Raw genomic sequence first — 17,003 nt, 5'->3', positions numbered from 1 at the left:
GAATTAAATGGATTTCTGTACCAAATTCTTTTCCTTGGTATTTTGTGTGTGTGTGTGTGTGTGTGTGTGTGTGTGTGTGTGTGTTATACCCTCTTGACCAGTTCAGATGAAAGTGAATGTCCGCTCATGTTTTCCCCTTTGATTGTATATTCTTTTACCTTCAAATTATATGAGAAAGCAATCCCTCCCCCATCGCTGGCTAGCTCTTTATTCTCTATGATATTCCTTCTATCACCATCCCTCTTTTTCTTTCTTCCTTTAAAATAATAAAAATATTTTTTAAAAAACACTCCAAGGATCTTTGTCTTATTGAAATCCCTTTATGACCCTAGGTTACATTAGAGCTCTGAAAGGATGCTTATTTTTTCTTCTCCTGTAACACTTTAAATAGTTCATCTTTACAGAGTCCATTTCAGTTGCTCAAACATCTAGTCTTATTATTTCCTTCTATTTTTTCTATTTCTTTCTATTTTTGACTTTGCTTTAACATTTATTATTGTCTTATGGATTCATTAACTTTTTTTGGTCCATTCAAATTTTCAAGAAATCTGTTACTTGGGCAATATTCTGTCATACCCAACATTGTCGAACTGTTCTCTCCTTCCAGGTTCTGTGCTCCAGATTTCTCCTTCCTTCTCCAAGTCTTTCATTTAGAGATACCATTTCATCTAAATTAGTTTTGAATTTTTTTTTACTTCTTCCAGGAATTCTATTTCACCTTGTGAACAAAATTAGTTTTTTTTTTTTCTTTGAGGCTTTGGTTTTTAAGTTCTGGAATGATTTTCTTCTTCTGCATTTGTGTCTTGAGCATCTCTTGCATTATAGCAACTATTTATTATGTATGTCTTTAGACTTTTTTGTTTGTTTTACTCATTTTCCCACCTTTAATTCCTGAATTGGAATTTCATCTTATACTCTAGCTTTTTACTCTTCTGAAGGAAATGAGGGGGGTCTTGTTTAGTCCTGGTCTTCATTCTCTAGGTTCCTGTTGCTGCTTTCTCCAAGAATTGAGTGGTATGTTCTTCAAAAATGCTAGGGTTTTTTCAGGCCAAAGATGTGTAAACAATCAGCACATCTTACATCATTTGACCTATAGCAAAATCTGATTGCTACTCTCTGAGTCTGAGCTTTTCAAGTTCCTAATCTCCCTTTTGGACCGGGTGACACAACAGCAAGCTTGCCTCTGGTTGGAGTATCAGGAAGTTTCTGCTAGCCTATTAACTAGCTGGCAACCTCTATAGATTCAGAATGACAAAATGATAGGCTCTCCCATGGTCTGAGTTGCTTGTCCCTTTTGTCTACTGCAGGTACCAGATGGATTCTATGGACTGAATTCATAACTTCATTTTAGGGTCAGAAAGTCACAACCTTGACTGGCTCCTGTTTCTGCTCCTTATCCTGATACATACCTAGGATGGCAGATCCCAGACCAGTCCCTGTGTTGCAAGGCTTTGTGCAGGTCTTCCTGAATGGACCCTATTTCAAGGGTTTCTAGGCCTCAGACTATCTCCTTAATCTAAGCTGGGCTGGAAAAATGACCCATTAGAGTTTACCTTGTACTTCCCAATCACTCTGTCTGGCACTATTTGTCTACCTTTTTTTTTTTAAGTAGTAACAGAAGAGAACTGCACTATACTATTTCCTCCTACTTTACTATGTTTTCTTCAACATATTTTAAATAAGCCATTGGTGTGGGTTTTCCCCGAAACATTCTTGTGTATTATTTGGCAGCGTGAATGGTTCTGAGACTTTCTTTGCAATGTTATATGAAACTGATTCCTAGTTTTTTGTAAGATAGTTAACTGTAGTATTAGAAAATACTTAGCATTGAAAAGAGATGAGGAGTGGTTAGAGAAGAACTTTCTGAAATAACATTTCATATTATATTTTAAGACTTCCAAGAAACTTAAAGTTACCATGAGGAAACATTGCCATAGTATTCATATTGTAGGAAGAAAAACCTAATGCAGAGAAAGTTGAATCAACTAACTAGAAAACATGTAATAAGACAAAGATAAAGCAAAAGTCTCCTGAGCCTGAATCTATTTGTTATAAAGACTCATAACTTCCATGAAGAGCTTAGTGAAAATATTCATAATTTCCTTATGCTATATTTTGGAACATGAGACTAATGGATTATATACTTAATGCATGTATTAGAGGGGAGGAGAAAAAAATTGTTTCGACAGATTAATCCAAAAAAAAATTAAGGGCCTACAATGTTCCAAGCACTGTACTAGGTGCCAGTCAGGCATTTCTAACCATAGCAGTTAGTCTGTGGCATTTGTTGTACCAAAAAGACATTTCTTCACTTTTTGCATCTATAATCAAAAGGGGGAAACCTTTACTTTAAAATATTATGTCAAAAGTAGCATGTGTTTTTATATGAGTAATCAAATGTCACATCTTGGAGATTAACTTCATTACTACATAGTGTCAGAGGGGAAATTCTTCTTAATGTCCATCATCATTCATTCATTTGTTTTAAAAAAAATACACACTTGAATGTAGTGTGGTAGGCATTCTGAGGGATGCAGACAACTCAAGTATGTGATACTTGACCTGTGACAAACACATAATCAAGGGATCTTTCTTAAAAAAAGGTGAGTATAAGATATTGACCATGGGCAGCCAACTTATTGGTTCAATCTAAGCAATGGTTTAATTCTATATGGCAAGTCCTTTAGTTTTATACCATCATTCTATACTGCAAGTCACAAGAAGAACCCACTAGTATGCTCTATATTGCAGGTGAAAATGATAGTCTGAGAGTCTGTGTCTCCTATTGGTTTATACACAACTAGAAGCTGCAGGGGAATAATGAATAAAGCTAAAATGAAAATAAGTAAGACACAGCAGTACTGATAAAACTGGGCCACTGGATTGACCACCTACCTTCAAATTCTAATTATTTCTACCTTTACATTCTGCATCACTGGTGTTGTTTCTTCCTCTTTATAGATACTTATTTACTCAGAACATTCATTCTAGAGGGAAACAGCTCAGAATGCACTTTCCATAATAGAACTCTACAGAGGGCTACCCACTGTAATTCCTTTTATTCTCCAGTGTTTATAATATCTTATTTTCAAGCATCCATGAGAACCATTTCTTTCTGATTCTATGCTTCTTCTCCCTGACAATTCATTATTTATTTAAAAATTAATTTATGTTCTGTGACTATATCTAAATATTATCCAAAAATAAAGCAAAATTGCATAAAATATAATAATCTATTGAAAAATGCATACCTACTTGTCTCTAAAGGAAAAATTAATCAACTTTGGTACTCAATTAAAATAAAATTTTACAGAAAATGAACAAATGTCATCCTTTATCTTAGTCATAAACATATATTCCTAACATAGATTATGAGGCTCTTCATAGAAACTATTTGGACCTCAATTCTAACCCTCGTTTCTTGCAACATGGACGTAACATTTTCCTAAATGACCTTAGAGGGATATTGCCAAATGCCAACTTAAATTCACCTGATTTTTAAGTGGTACCCAAGAGAGTTACAAATATTCAAGTAGCATGCAATACATCTTAAACTTTTTCATTATCTATAAAAATGATTTACCCTCCCCCTTGAAATTCCAAAGAGAATGGCATTTTTAGTTAAGTGAATACATAAAGGTAGTGGATATTTTATATAAGAATATATTATATCTGCATGTAGTGGATGAGATGGCAGGAAAAGATCATGCATAATATATTTCCACTTGTTCAAGATTTTTCATGATGGAACAATGAAAACAATATATAAAATCACCACCACAGTGTAAATGGAAAGAAAGAAGAAAAAATAGCACTAAAGCTGTGTAATCATAATGATCAAGCTTGGTCCTGAAGAAGAGACAAGAAAAAGTTCCTGAAGCCTGCAGAAAAATCATCAGGGGAGGAATTTCTGACCAAACAGAAGACTACAGTTCTGTCACTCTGAACCAGCAGAGCTTTCCAGCTTGCTGATAGGGGTTGAATCAACAGTAGTCTACTGTTGCTCAGACTATGGTAAGAAACTCACAGATCTCAGGGAAAGAGGGAGAGGGGAGGGGACAAAAAAACCCCACAATTTGTCCTGGATAGGATCACTTTGGGAGCACTGAAAGCTTTCAGGTCTCCAGTCTGTCCCTGAGATCCTGGAATAATAAAACAGTCAATATGCCCAAGAAAGCCCCAATAGTACTAGCCTAATCTTTCCCTCTGGAAGTACATGGAACCTAGATAACATCAAATCTGAAGTCAGGAAGTAAGCTAGAAATATAAGTAAATTTTAAGAAAGAAGAAAAATCCTACCATAAGAAGCTATTATGAAAAAGATATTCAAGACAAAAGCCCAAAATAATGACTCCAAATCATCTACAATCTGTGCCTCAAAGAATACACAGCTTAGGTAAAAATTAAACTACAATTAATGGAAAAGATGAAACAAGAGTTTAAAATCATTTTATAAGCGAAATGAGGGTACTGAAGGAACAAATTTGAAAAGAAGCAGAGTTATGGAAGAAAGATGTAGAAATGGAATTAACAGCTTAACATTAGGTACAAAGTCCTGCCTAAACAAAAAACTCCATGAAAATTGTAATGGACTAAAGAGAAACTAATGACTCCATGAGGCAGCAAAAAATGTTAAAAGAAAGTCAAGAGACTGAAAAAAAATGAAAGAAAATCTAAAATAGAGGATCCTAGAAAGATGGCAGAATAAGGCAGGAAATTACCTGGCTTTCCCAAATTCCCCCCCAGATAATGGAAAATAATGCCTCAAAATAAACTTTAGAATGGAAAAAATAATTCAAAGTTGAGGTAAAGCAATTGTCCAGCCTAAGACAACTTAGGAGGATGTTTGGAAAGGCCTTACCTCCTGGGGTGGTGGTCTGGACTGACTGAAGTGCAGATACCTCCACGCAGATACCAAATTAACAAACAACAAGCCCTGAAGGCAGCTGTGTTGGCAGCAGCCTGAGCTTCAGGAACTTTTGTCCCACAGACAGTGTTGGTGGTCAGGTGAAGATTACAGGGCCCTCTGCTGGTGCTGGACACATGGCCCAAGTAGCGTGACCAGATGTGTTCCCAAGTTGTAGCTGTGGGTGAGGAGGAGTGAGTACACTTCGATGAATGTGGTCATAGAGGGACAGGGGCCCTGCTGGCTTTGGCCACTTGAAGGAGAACAGAGTCCCTGGTCCCTGGTTTTGGTTCCAGAGCAGAAGGGTGACCTGAAGCTTGGTGCTCTAGGAGGGACCACAGGGAGTAAGAGCATTTGTGGCTCAGGGGTACAGAGGAATATTTGAGGTCAGGCCCCCAGATAGTGCTCAGAAAACAACATCACGAAAACCTCAAGCCTGAAAAATTGTTCCCCACACCTTGGCATTAGAGCCTGACTCTAACATCAAGTTAATAACCAAGAAATAAGCTGCTAAAAATGAATAAGCAAAAGAAAAAGAACCTGACCATAATTAGCTACTATGGTGATCAGGCTTCAAACTCAGAAGAAGACAGTTAAGTCAAGACAGTTACTTCTAAAGCTTCAAAGAAAAATGTAAAGTGGTCACAAACCCAAAATGAGTTCTTTGACTTTAAAAATCAATTGAGAAGTTGAAGAAAAATTAGGAGAAAAAATAAGAGTAATGTAAGAAAATCAAGAAAATTATGAAAAGGAAGTCAACGAATTGGAAAAGAGATCCAAAAACTTATGGAAGAAAATAACCATTTAAACATAGAATTGGGCAAGGAGAAGCTAATAATTTCATAAGATGTCAATAAATGATCAACAAAACAAAATCAAAAGAATGAAAAAAACAAAGAGAATGTGAAATATCTCATTACAAAAACAACTGACGTGGAAAACATATTGAGGGGAGACAATATAAGGATTGTTGGACTACCTGAAAGTTATGATCAAAGAGTCTAGACACTATACTTCAAGAAATTATTAAGAAAAATCACCCTGAAGTTTTAGAACTAGAGGGTAAAATACAAATTGAAAAAAATCCACCAATCACCACTGGATCCCAAGATGAAAACTCACAAGAACATCATAGCTAAGTTTCAAAGCTCCCAGGTCAAGGAGAAAATACTACAAGCAACTACAAAGGAACAATTTAAATATTGTGCAGTTACAGTTAAGATAACATAAGATCTAACAGCTTCTACATTTCATGGAAAATGACATTCCAAAGAGCAAAGGAGCTAGATTTGCAACCAAGAATAACTTACCCAGTGAAGCTGAGTGTAATCCTGCAAGAAAAAAATGGATATTTAATGAACTAAAAGACTTTCAGGTATTCTAAAGGAAAAGATCAGAATTGAACAGAAAATTTGACCTACAAGAATCTGGGGAAACACAAGAAGGTAAATATGAAAAACCAATTATTGGAGATTTAATAAGGTCAAGCTGCCTACTTCTTATATGGGAAACATCTGTAACTCTTAATAATGTTATTACCAGGGTAGTTTGACAGAGCATACATAGATAGAAGGCTTTGGGTTGAGTTGAGTATGTTGAGATGATCCTAAAAAATAAAACTGGGTAGGGAGAGGTAAAGTGGAGTAATTATTTCATGCAAAATGAGGAATGAATGGAAGAACTATTACAGTGGAGGGCAGGAGAGGGTAGATGGCTGGTAATGCTAGAACATTATTCTAATCAGAACTGGGTTAAAGAGGGAATAACATATACATATAGAAGGGTATAAAAGTCTTCTTAACTTACAGAGAAATGGGAAGGCAAGGGGATAGATTAAGGAGGGAATTCTTATAAGGGGTGTAGATTAGTGAAGCAGTTATTGGAAGTATATTAGACATATGAGGAGGGATGGGGTAAAAATAGAGGGACAGATGTATGAACAGTGAGGAAAAACAGGATGGAGGGAAATAGACAACTAGTTATAACCTTGAATGTGAATGGGATGAACACACCAATAAAATGGTAATGGATAGCAGTTGCTGCATTGTAGGGTACATAGAAGGGTAAATAGAAGAAAACTGGAAAGCTAAGAAGGGACCAAATTGTAAAGGACTTTAAATGCCAAATAGAATTTTATATTTAATCTTGGAGGCAATAGGAGCCACTGGAGTTTGTTGAGTAGGGGACTAGGGCATGTGACATGATCTGGACTGGAGTAGGGAGAAACTTAAGGCAGGGAGAACAAACAGGAGGCTATTGCAATAGTCCAGGCATGAGGTGATTGATAAGGGCCTGAATGAGGATGGTAGCTGGGTGAGTGGAGAGAAGAGGACATATTCAAAGATATTGTGACAATAATTGGTTGCTGGGGTACATAAATAAAAACAAAATCATTCCTATCTTCAAAGAGTTTACATTCTATTTGGGAATATTGTGTTATAAAGTATTTTACTGTGGGAGAGAAAACATTCAGTCATTTAAAGTTGAAAAAGAGTTACCTACTAAATATGTAAATGTATGTCTTGGAGCAGATAGGTGGTACAGTGGATAGAGTGGGCTGGAGTCAGGAAGGCTCATCTTCTTGAGTTCAAACCTGGTCTCAGACACTGACTAGCCTTGCAACTTTGGGCAAGTCACTTAACCCTGTTTGCCTCAGTTTCCTCATTTGCAAAATGAGCTGGAGAAGGAAATGGCAGAGTACTCCAGTATCTTTGCCAAGAAAACCCCAAATAGCATCATGAAGAGTCAGACACAATTCAAACGACTGAATAACAGCAACACATAAATACTGTGTTGTATTTCCAACAGACTGGATGATATTCTTATGTTCCAGATGAAACATTTTGAATATTAAAAATTCTTATATTCTCCTACAAAAGGTGACTGTAATTACAGTTTTCAGGGTCCCCTATGATATGACTCTAGACACTCCAACTGTCACTGCAAATTCAAGAATTCCAAAACCATATTTTGCCCCCAAAGTTACTATGTCTTGATATAGTAACTGCTCTTACTTTTGTCAAGGCAAATCCCTCTATATCTGCAAGTGATCTTATTTCTTCCTGTCTTCTCTACCAGTTTGCCTTGTAGGTAAAAGATCCAGATGCAAGAAGTAGTCATTAATGGGTCAATGTCAGCTTGGGGGTTATCCAATGGAATACTCTCAGGAACATATCTTTAGTCTTGTGTTTTTATTTGTAATTTTTTTGCATTTTTTTCAGGCAATTGGGGTTAAGGGACTTGCCCAGGATCACACAGCTAGTAAGTATGAAGTGTTTGGTCTGAGGCCAGATTTGAACTCAGGTCCTCCTGACTTCAGGGCCTGTGCTCTATCCACTGCACCACCTAGCTGCCCCTGTTTTTTGTATTTTTAACAGTGACTTGGACAAATCTATAGAAAGCACATGTCAACTTTATTGGTGAAGTGAAGCTAGGAAAGATAGCTAAAAGGATGGGTGACAAGAGTCAAGAACCAAAAAGATCTCAGATTACAATTATGGGCTGAATCAAATAAGATGAAATTTAACATGAATTAATGTAAAGTTCTACACTTGATGTCAAAACATTGGATTGGATCAATAATAAAATAGATAGATAAAACATTTATAAACCTAGAAAACAAGACTTACTCTCTCTCTCTTTTTTTTTCCTTTTTGCTAGGTAATCCAGGTTAAGTGACTTGCCCAGGGTCACACAACTAGTAAATGTTATGTGTTGTGTGTCTGAGACCAGATTTGAACTCAAGTCCTCCTGACTCCAAGGCCGGAGCTCTATCCACAAGACTTACTCTCAAGGAGCTTACATTCTAATGGGGGAGTTTGACACATAAAGGGGGGGAGTAGAAAGTGGGAGTGGGGTACAGGGAGGCAACAAGTGTGGAGGTGAACTAGACCCGAGAGTGAGCTAGAAGGGAAGTGAGCAACAGCTGGGACTTCTGATGATGGCAGTTCAGGCAAACCAATCACTTAGTTGCCCTCATAGTGGAATCATCCATAGTGGGGAAAGGCAGTTGTTGTGAACTTCCTAAGTACATAACAGAGGAGTTGAGGCTAGTTCCTGTACAAAATATTTCATGGTTTTAGGAGATTTCAAGCTCAATATGAGGCAACAGGGTGATGTGGCAACCCAAAGAACTAATGCTACTCTATGTTGTATTAAGAGAGTAAAATCATACAATTTATATCTGAAAGGGCCATAGATGTCATCTAATCTCAGCCTTTTATTTTGTAAGTGGAGAAACTGACTCCCAGAGAGAGGAAGTACCCAAGGTAACATAAGTAGTAAGTAGCAGAACCAGAATTTGAAGGCTTTACAACATGGTAGAACTTATTAGAACTTGTATTCAAGTAGTATAGCCTTCAGGAACACAGGATCACGTCTACTGCTTGGTCAGACATCAGAGTTGGACTTTATAGCGTCATTACATCAAGTTGATTAAATGATTAGCAATTCACTCTATGATTCTTTAAAATCTCATAAGCAAACATTAATTGAATACTTAACCCTTACCTCAGAAAGAGCAATGGATTAGGAGTCAATGAACCCAGGTTTGAACTCTAGCTTTACTATTTATGACCTTACTGACCTTGGCCAAGTCGCATAAACTCACCAGTACTCAAATTGCCTCATCCATAAAATGAGTGTGTTAAATTAAATGGCTCTAAGCCCTCTTCTACATTTAAACCTAGAATATTCCAAGATATTGCAATTCAGATACTTCAAGAATTTACAGGCACTAGATTTATTTCATTTGACCCCAAAAGATAGAACCAAGAACAACGTGTGCAATTTGCACACAGATTCCATTGGGGAAGGAGGGAGGAGAGAAAGACTTCCTAATAATTAGAATTGCTCAAAAGTAGACTGTGCTGCCCAGAAAGGTAGTAGGTTCCTTTTCCTTGAAGGTCTTCAGATAGGTTTGCCAACCACTTATTGGGTGTGCCACAGCAAGGTTTCCTTTCATATGTCTGAATTGGACTAAATGGACATTGACATATTCCTTCCAACTCTCAAATTCTGTGATTCTGTGACTTCAAATCTATAGTTCTTTCCATTACAGTAGAGAGATACAGTATCCAGCGCAAGAAAGATAATTGCTTTTTGCCTAACACTTTGCTTCGTACAAAATAGGTGCATTTTTTAAAAAAATCATTGAATTGAAGTTTCAAAGAGGTTAGAATTAGGCTTTATGTAACAAAAAAAATCCTAATAATTAGTTGTTCCAATACAGAATGGGCTGCCTTGCAAAGTAGTAGATTTCTCTTTCTAGAGGTCTTCAAGAAGAGGCTGCTGACCATTTCAGTTGTTGAAGGGATTCTTGGATTGGAATGGATTGGACTACGTGGCATCTCAGAGTTCTTCTCACTCAGATTCTGTGAAATCTCAGCTCCAAATATTAGCTAGATGCATGATCCTGGACAGGTCAATTAAACTCTCTGAAGCTTAATTTGCCATTATTAAAATGGGCAAACTACTTGTTCTACTTGCTTCATAGGGTTGTTGGGAGGAAAATACTTTGTAAAATTTAAAGTTCTGTGTATACTAATGAATTAAAAATAATGATGACAATAATAATGTGGTACCACAGGTATTATTTTATTTGCATTTCAGTCACAGATTGTTAAAAAAATAAATAACCAAGATAATTGCCAAAGACAGAAATTAGGAAAATTTTAGGTAATATGACACACTACTCTGAATCCTCATAAATCTAACCCTGAACAACTATCCCGTGGCTTGGGTTCTCAGAAGATCTTGTTGAGAATATGGTTCAATTTAGTGTAAGGTCACCTGGACAATGCAAGCCATATGACACTAGGTACATCACTAGACCAGTTCTGGGCAGGAACTCTCACAGAAGGTTTTTTAGCAGGAGCTGAATTTCCCCTTGTTGAATGCATTGAGTCAAGTTCTCTGGATAAGATGTGTCACTCAGCCCACATGTGGCATATATCCCACAATACTTCCAAGTACCTCCCAAACCAGATGAAAAATGTAATTGGGAAATATTTAACAAAATAAAAATATAATAAAACATAGATGGCATTAAAATTCAAAACTATGTCAATATGCTGTCTAAGGGAGCCTTACTTATAGATTAGTGGCCCTATTTCTGAATTTGATACCATTGCTGTGGACCACTGTGGTTTTGGCCTTTCTCCTCTTCTCCTTTCCTCTTCAGTTGATTCAGGTCCAGCACCAGTATTCTAGGATTCACTTGTTAAATTCAATTCAATCCGTTTTTTGAATTCAACAAATATTTCTGGCATTTTGAATTAAAAAATATCATCTTAGGTATACAAACTTCAGCCCTTGTTCTCATGTTCTCTTTCTACATTCCCTTCATAAATCAATTTTGTCTTGCAGCTTCATATTTCATCCACATGCTGTTGAATCTCAAATTTATATTTCCACTCCTGACTTTTGTCAGAGCATCTAGTTCTTTAGCTATCTCCAGCTACTTAGAGGACTTTTCTACTTGGATCTTGCCTTGTCACTCAAGCTCACACCTGTAAAATGAGGGGTTTGGATTAGATAATGCCTTAGTTTCCTTTCAGCTCTAATAATCTAAGAGTCTGTATTTTAATATGTGTAGCAAGAACTGATTTTATACATGCAGGCATATGTGCATATGCACACTCACCAACGTCCCCTGACGCTGGTCACCACCTATTTCTATTACTGAACCGTGGTCCCAGTGAAGCTAACGCCACCACCATTTCCCCAGTTTTTGACTTCCAAGGTTGTTTTCCATCTTCATCTCTGCCTTTCTGTCCTTTCCTAAACTACTGCTCACCTAATTAAAGTGTATACTCTTCACCATTCTTCTCTGCAACTTGAAACTTTCCCTGTCCCTGTTACTTCACTCTTCCCCCTCCTGCTGTCACCTAGTATAGTAACATTTGTTGATTGACACTGACGCCATTGACACAGACTTCTTTTACAGGGAGACAGACCGCCCACCTCCCCCTTTCCCGAGAACCTCCCTACCTTCCTTATTAACTTCTCATCTACTTAGCAGATGTGGGTGTGTGTGAAGAGGGAATGGGAGAGGGTGGGAAGTCTGTGATCCGACTCCACCTCTGGCTGTAAAAGGGTGTTGGTGTTGGTGATGGGGGTGGTGAGGTGGTTGAAGGAAAGGGGATCTATTCCGCAGGGTTCCACCAGCTGGGGGAAAAAGCCACTTTTATTCAGTCCTCACGGGGGCAGGAGTGGTCTGCCCTAGGACTAGAGTACCCCCCTCCACCTCCCACATTTCGAACAAGTACTTACGCTCTTTGCCATCTGGGGCCCTTACCCCCCTGAACTTGACACCCCAACACTCCACCCCCAATTGGTGAAGGAAGTTGATTCAGGTCCAGCCCCAAATTTGGACACCCGCTGGGCTTGCGCGTGTCTCCCTGGCTTCCCGCTCGGAGCCGCGGGGCACCTCAGCAACCCGCCTCTGACCCCCACCAAAGACTGCAGCTAGAGCTAGAGCTGCGCCCCACCTCTGTGGAGTCAGGCTCCACCTCCTCCCCCTCGACTCGGCTCGGCCCCTCCTACAGCCGAGTCCAAGCTCGGGTTCCTAGACGATCTTCGCCGGAAATTCCCGAAGCCCTCCCTCTCCACCTTTTTTTCCCCCTTTCCTTTCCCTTCTCTCCCTTTTCCTTTTACCCTTGTTCTCTCGACTGTGATTCCCCCTCCCCCTCCTTCTTCCCCTATTTGAAATCAAGATGGAGGATAGCAGCCACCACTGGGGTTCCTGATTGCTGAAGAAGCGGCAAATTCCTCCTTCTCCCCCTTTCCCCCTTCCTGCTGCACGGATTGCACCCCTTCCCTTCCCCACCCCTCCCCTCCCCTCCCCTCCCCTCTCCCGGCGCACCTTTCCCCACCCCCTTTTCCCCTCCCCCTCTGCAATTGTGTGTCTGGATCTGCCGCCTCCTCCCCACGGGCGCCTCTGAGCCCCTGCCGGTCCCCAGCCGGCCCTTCGGAGGGAGGCAGGCGGGCGGGCGTGCGGGCAGTGCTTTCTGGCTTCGCCTTCCAGCGAGCTACGTGCGCTCCATCGGGATACACTTGTATGTCCCTGTGTTCATTGTGGGGAGCAGCCGCCGCAGCCGCCAGCACCAGCCCGGGCTCTTGCTCCTTCTTTCTGCAGCCGGCTGGTCAGCCGGCCTCCGCTTCGTCGGTCTCTTCTCCTCCGGCCCCGGGAGAGCAGCGCTGAGCTGCCGCGGATCGCTGTTGTCCCTGCCGCAGCGGCTTCGGCCAGGGGAAGCCGGGAGCCAAAGCAGGGACTGGAAGAGCAGACCCCGCGCGGGCGGACCTTCCTCCCCGGACCCCGAGACGAGCTCGCTGGGGGGAGGAGGAGAAGAAGAAGGAGGAGGAGGTGGAGGTAGAGGAGGAGGAGGAGGAGGAGGAGGAGGTGGAGAGGGGCGGTAGGGAAGGAGGGGTCTTGCCCGGAGGAGCCGCCACCGCAGCCATGAGCGGCAGCGGCAGCAGCACTAACCCTGCCGCCGCCGCCTCCGCCACCTCCTCCTCTTCCTCGGCCGCTGCCACCACCAGCACCAGCACTAGCGCCGGTGGCGGAGGCAATGCAGGTGAAGGGGCCGAGGAGGCAGCCAAGGACTTGGCCGACATCACCGCGTTTTTCAGATCTGGTGAGTGAACTTGCCACCCCGGGATTAAGGGTCTGGGGAATCTAAGGCCACCGAAGGAAACAGAACAACTAGAGTGCTACCCGTTTGGGGGGGTGGCTTTTATGTGGGGAGACGAGTGCCCAGACGAACAGAGAAAAGGGTATGAAGTGGCCAGATGTGTATGTGTATGGGGTGGGGAGGCTGGACCAAAATCTTGGAAGAAGCTAAGGTCGTGATTGGCAGCTTTGGGTCTGGCTGGAGTGAGAAATCTGAATTGAAGATTTCTTATCTTGCGGGTGCCTAAGAGGCGACCCCCATTCTTTTCTCCCCTCCCAGTCTCTCTTTGGATGGGTGTAGGTGTCCTCCGAGTGGCTCTCCTCTAGTAGAATGCATTGATGTGCTGCACACACGTTGCCACTCTAGGAGCCACCCCCTCCTCCCCCAAGGCGATGATGTGATCTTTCCTTAAGCGAGCTCCACCCCCCGACCCCCCACCTCCCTTTTTCTTGTAGCGAGGGTAGGGAAACATGCCGGCTTCCCAGTAGCTCTCAACAAGATTCTCTCATTCTCAATCTCCCTGTCTCTCTGTCTCTCTGTCTCTCTGTCTCTCTGTCTCTGTCTCTGTCTCTCTCTCTCCCTCTCCCTCTCTCTCCCCCTCTCCCTCTCTCTCTATCTCTCTCTTTCCCTCTTTTTCTCTCCCTCTCTCTCTCCTTTCTCCTCTCTTCTCTCATATTTTCTCTCTTCTCTTTTTTCTCTCCTCTCTCCCCCTCCTAGGTTTCTCTTCTTTCTCTGTCAGGTAAAGGGGACCATCTGTACATTTTGCCTGTCTGTTGAAATAAGATTTGACGGGGTATTTTGAAGAAGAATAACGTCTATCAAGCATGCTTGGCGTGGAGCAAGTAGGGGGCAAAGCCGTCATTACTGTTTGTAAATCTCTTTGATTTTTGCTAACCAAATTTTTAAAAAAATCTTTCTTTTCTCCCACACTCCCTAATAAACTAAAGGTAGGGTGGCTAGTGAGTTACCACTGTTATCAGTGATCCTTTTACTGAATTTAGGAGGTTTCCCACTTTGATTTTGTCATCTTCTTTCAAAATGGGAAATCCTTTCATCCAAGTAGGATAATAATGCATTTTTAAAGAGAGATAGCACAAAGCTGACATTTGGAATATTTTTGTCTTGCCTTTTCCTTACTAAAGAAAAGGGAGTGATTTTAGAAATTTAGCATGTGTCATCTAGAGGAAGTAGTGACTCCACTGATTATCCAGTGGAACACTGATGGCTCACTTGGCAGGCTGTGGACACACATGTCACTGGAAGCTGGAACAGCTCTCAGGCCAATATGTGAGAGAATTTTTCCCTAACCCACATCCTCCCAGAGGCCTTCGTACTGAGTGGGTCTGGACTGGGGCAAAGTTGATAGGAAGGGGAGGGGACTAAGAGAAGTGGTAATCTGGTATGGAGTCGTTAATGGTCCAGAGAACAGGAACGATCTGAGTTAGTCCTAATGTCCACTCTAAAGCATATCCAAGCCCCATTTTGAATCTGAAGACTCCAAAGAAGACCCTCTATTAGTAAACATGATGAGTAAACAGCTAATAAAATAGAAGAGACCTTAGAAATCACTTTGTCCAAACCCTATTGTTATCATTGAGGCAGTGAAAACTCAGAGACTTCAAGTGACCTACCTAAAGCCCCACAGAAAGTTACTGACAGAGCTAGGATTAAAATTCAGGTTTCCTGGTTCCCAGTTAAGTCCTTTTCCCATTTTATCATGGCTGTCACTATTGGGGGAGAGGAGAGAGAAAGACATATCATATCCTAAAAGTCAAACTGGAATTTGAGGATCAAACTATTAGAGCTGGAAGGAACTTTAGAGGTTATCTGGTACATCAACTGCCCTGATTTTACAGAAGAGGAAATTGAGGCCTAGAGAGGATAAGTGATTTGCCTAAGATCATACATAGAAAGTAGCTAAACTGGATTCAAACTGAAGTCCTTTCTGTAACTCCAAGTTCAGTGCTTTAAAAAAAAATTCCTTAAAAATATTTGCATATTCAATAAGTATCATATTACTTTGCACATAACGATTATGATTATATTAGATATAAATCATGTAGGGAGCCTATGTGGTGGTGGCATTACATTTTACTGTCTTAACATTTAAATAGCTTTCTGGGAAGTGTGCTTTTTTCAGTCCCTTTATGTGACTTTTACCAGTCAAAATGGAGGAATAAAACTGAGAGTCAGTCTGGACTAAAAAAAGTCTTGTACTCATAGTTTTTGTTGTTCTCGTTGTTTTTTAAATGTCTGCATGGGTTAGAGAGAGGAAAGAAAGGTATGGACCAGTCAAGGATAGAACCTGGGACTAGAGGCAAGGGATTGCTAATACTATTGCAGGCCTACTGAACATCTTAAGGTAAAGGTGGAAAGAGGAGACTGAAAAATGATAGCATTTAAAATGTCAGCATAACGTTGGCAAAATTCTTCTGTGGATTTTCCTGAGAATCGATGGAGAGGCCGATGTCGCTACTGAGTCACGTATAATCGTGGTAGATTTTTAGAAGGGTAATATTTGACAGTCTCCTTCTGCTGGCGTGAAAATGCAACCCTCACTCTTACAGCAGGCCCTTCTCTTGGGACTCTCCTTGTCCTGGTGACGGGAGGGAGAGAGGGAACAGCTGCTCACCTCGAGAAGGCGAGAGCTGCCTGGATCCCTTAGGCATTGGATCGCTTGCTGTGGGGAGGCAGGCTGAACCGAGAGTGGGACAGACTGCCTGAGATTGGATCCTCCCCCTGTTTGATGTGGGGGGTGGGGGGGCGGTGGAAGACCGGGAAGGCTGCATGTTGCTTGGAGAGACACTAAGAAGCAGCGCGGGTGGATTCTCCAGTGCCCCCAAAGCCCTGGAACGCTCTGCGCAGCGCCGCCGGGGGTGGGGGGGGGTCCCCCTCTGCCACCGCAGCAGCAGCAGCAGCAAGCAACAGGGGTTGAGGCGCGCGATGTGACTACCGCCCCCCTCCCTTTTGCACCCTGCTCCTCCTCCTTCCCACTCCTCCCCAGATCCCGCGCGAGCCTGGCCCTGGCAGCCCCTCCTTCTCCTCCTCCGGTTGCTCCCAGCAGCTCCACTCCCTCTCAATCCCCAGCCGCTCACGCACTCTCCCAAAGAGGAAGAGGAGGAGGAGGAAGAAGAGGAGGAGGGGACCGCGAGGGTAGCGGCAGCGGAGGCAGTAGAAGCTCTGCTAGTCTGCTTTCGCTGTGGATGCGTTGTTTCAAAGCGGAGAGGAGGCCAGGAAAATGCAGACTCACCGCTGGAAACCCGAAGAAGGGGAACCGGGCGGGCTAGGTTGGTATCGCTCTGTCCATATCACCAGGCTTTTGCCTCCCTCAATCGGTGTGTGTTTGTGTGTGGGGGGGGGGGGGGATTCTGATGACGACTTGGGTTTAAGGAAGAAATCGCCGCCAGTGGCTAGAGGTGATGATT

General features: G+C 41.7%; 1 protein-coding gene across 4 annotated transcripts in view; it reads left to right on the top strand.

Moving 5' to 3' along the window:
• The first annotated feature begins 13,364 nt into the window (after positions 1-13,364).
• Positions 13,365-17,003, top strand: part of TRIO (trio Rho guanine nucleotide exchange factor) — a 505,121-nt gene continuing 501,482 nt past the window's right edge. For 3 of the 4 annotated variants that reach the window (XM_027868780.1, XM_027868781.1, XM_027868782.1), the window contains exon 1: positions 16,801-16,865. In XM_027868780.1, coding sequence (XP_027724581.1) covers positions 16,817-16,865 — 49 coding nt within the window. In that variant the 5' untranslated portion in view covers positions 16,801-16,816. Of the gene's footprint in view, positions 13,543-16,800; positions 16,866-17,003 lie in introns of those variants that run through there. The other variant, XM_027868779.1, reaches the window with a different exon arrangement.

Source organism: Vombatus ursinus, unplaced genomic scaffold (genome assembly GCF_900497805.2).
Source record: "Vombatus ursinus unplaced genomic scaffold, bare-nosed wombat genome assembly UNPS02014791.1, whole genome shotgun sequence".
NCBI classification, from domain to species: Eukaryota; Metazoa; Chordata; class Mammalia; order Diprotodontia; family Vombatidae; genus Vombatus; species Vombatus ursinus.
Note: the sequence above shows the minus strand (reverse complement) of the source record. Positions and strands in the feature narration are given on the sequence as shown.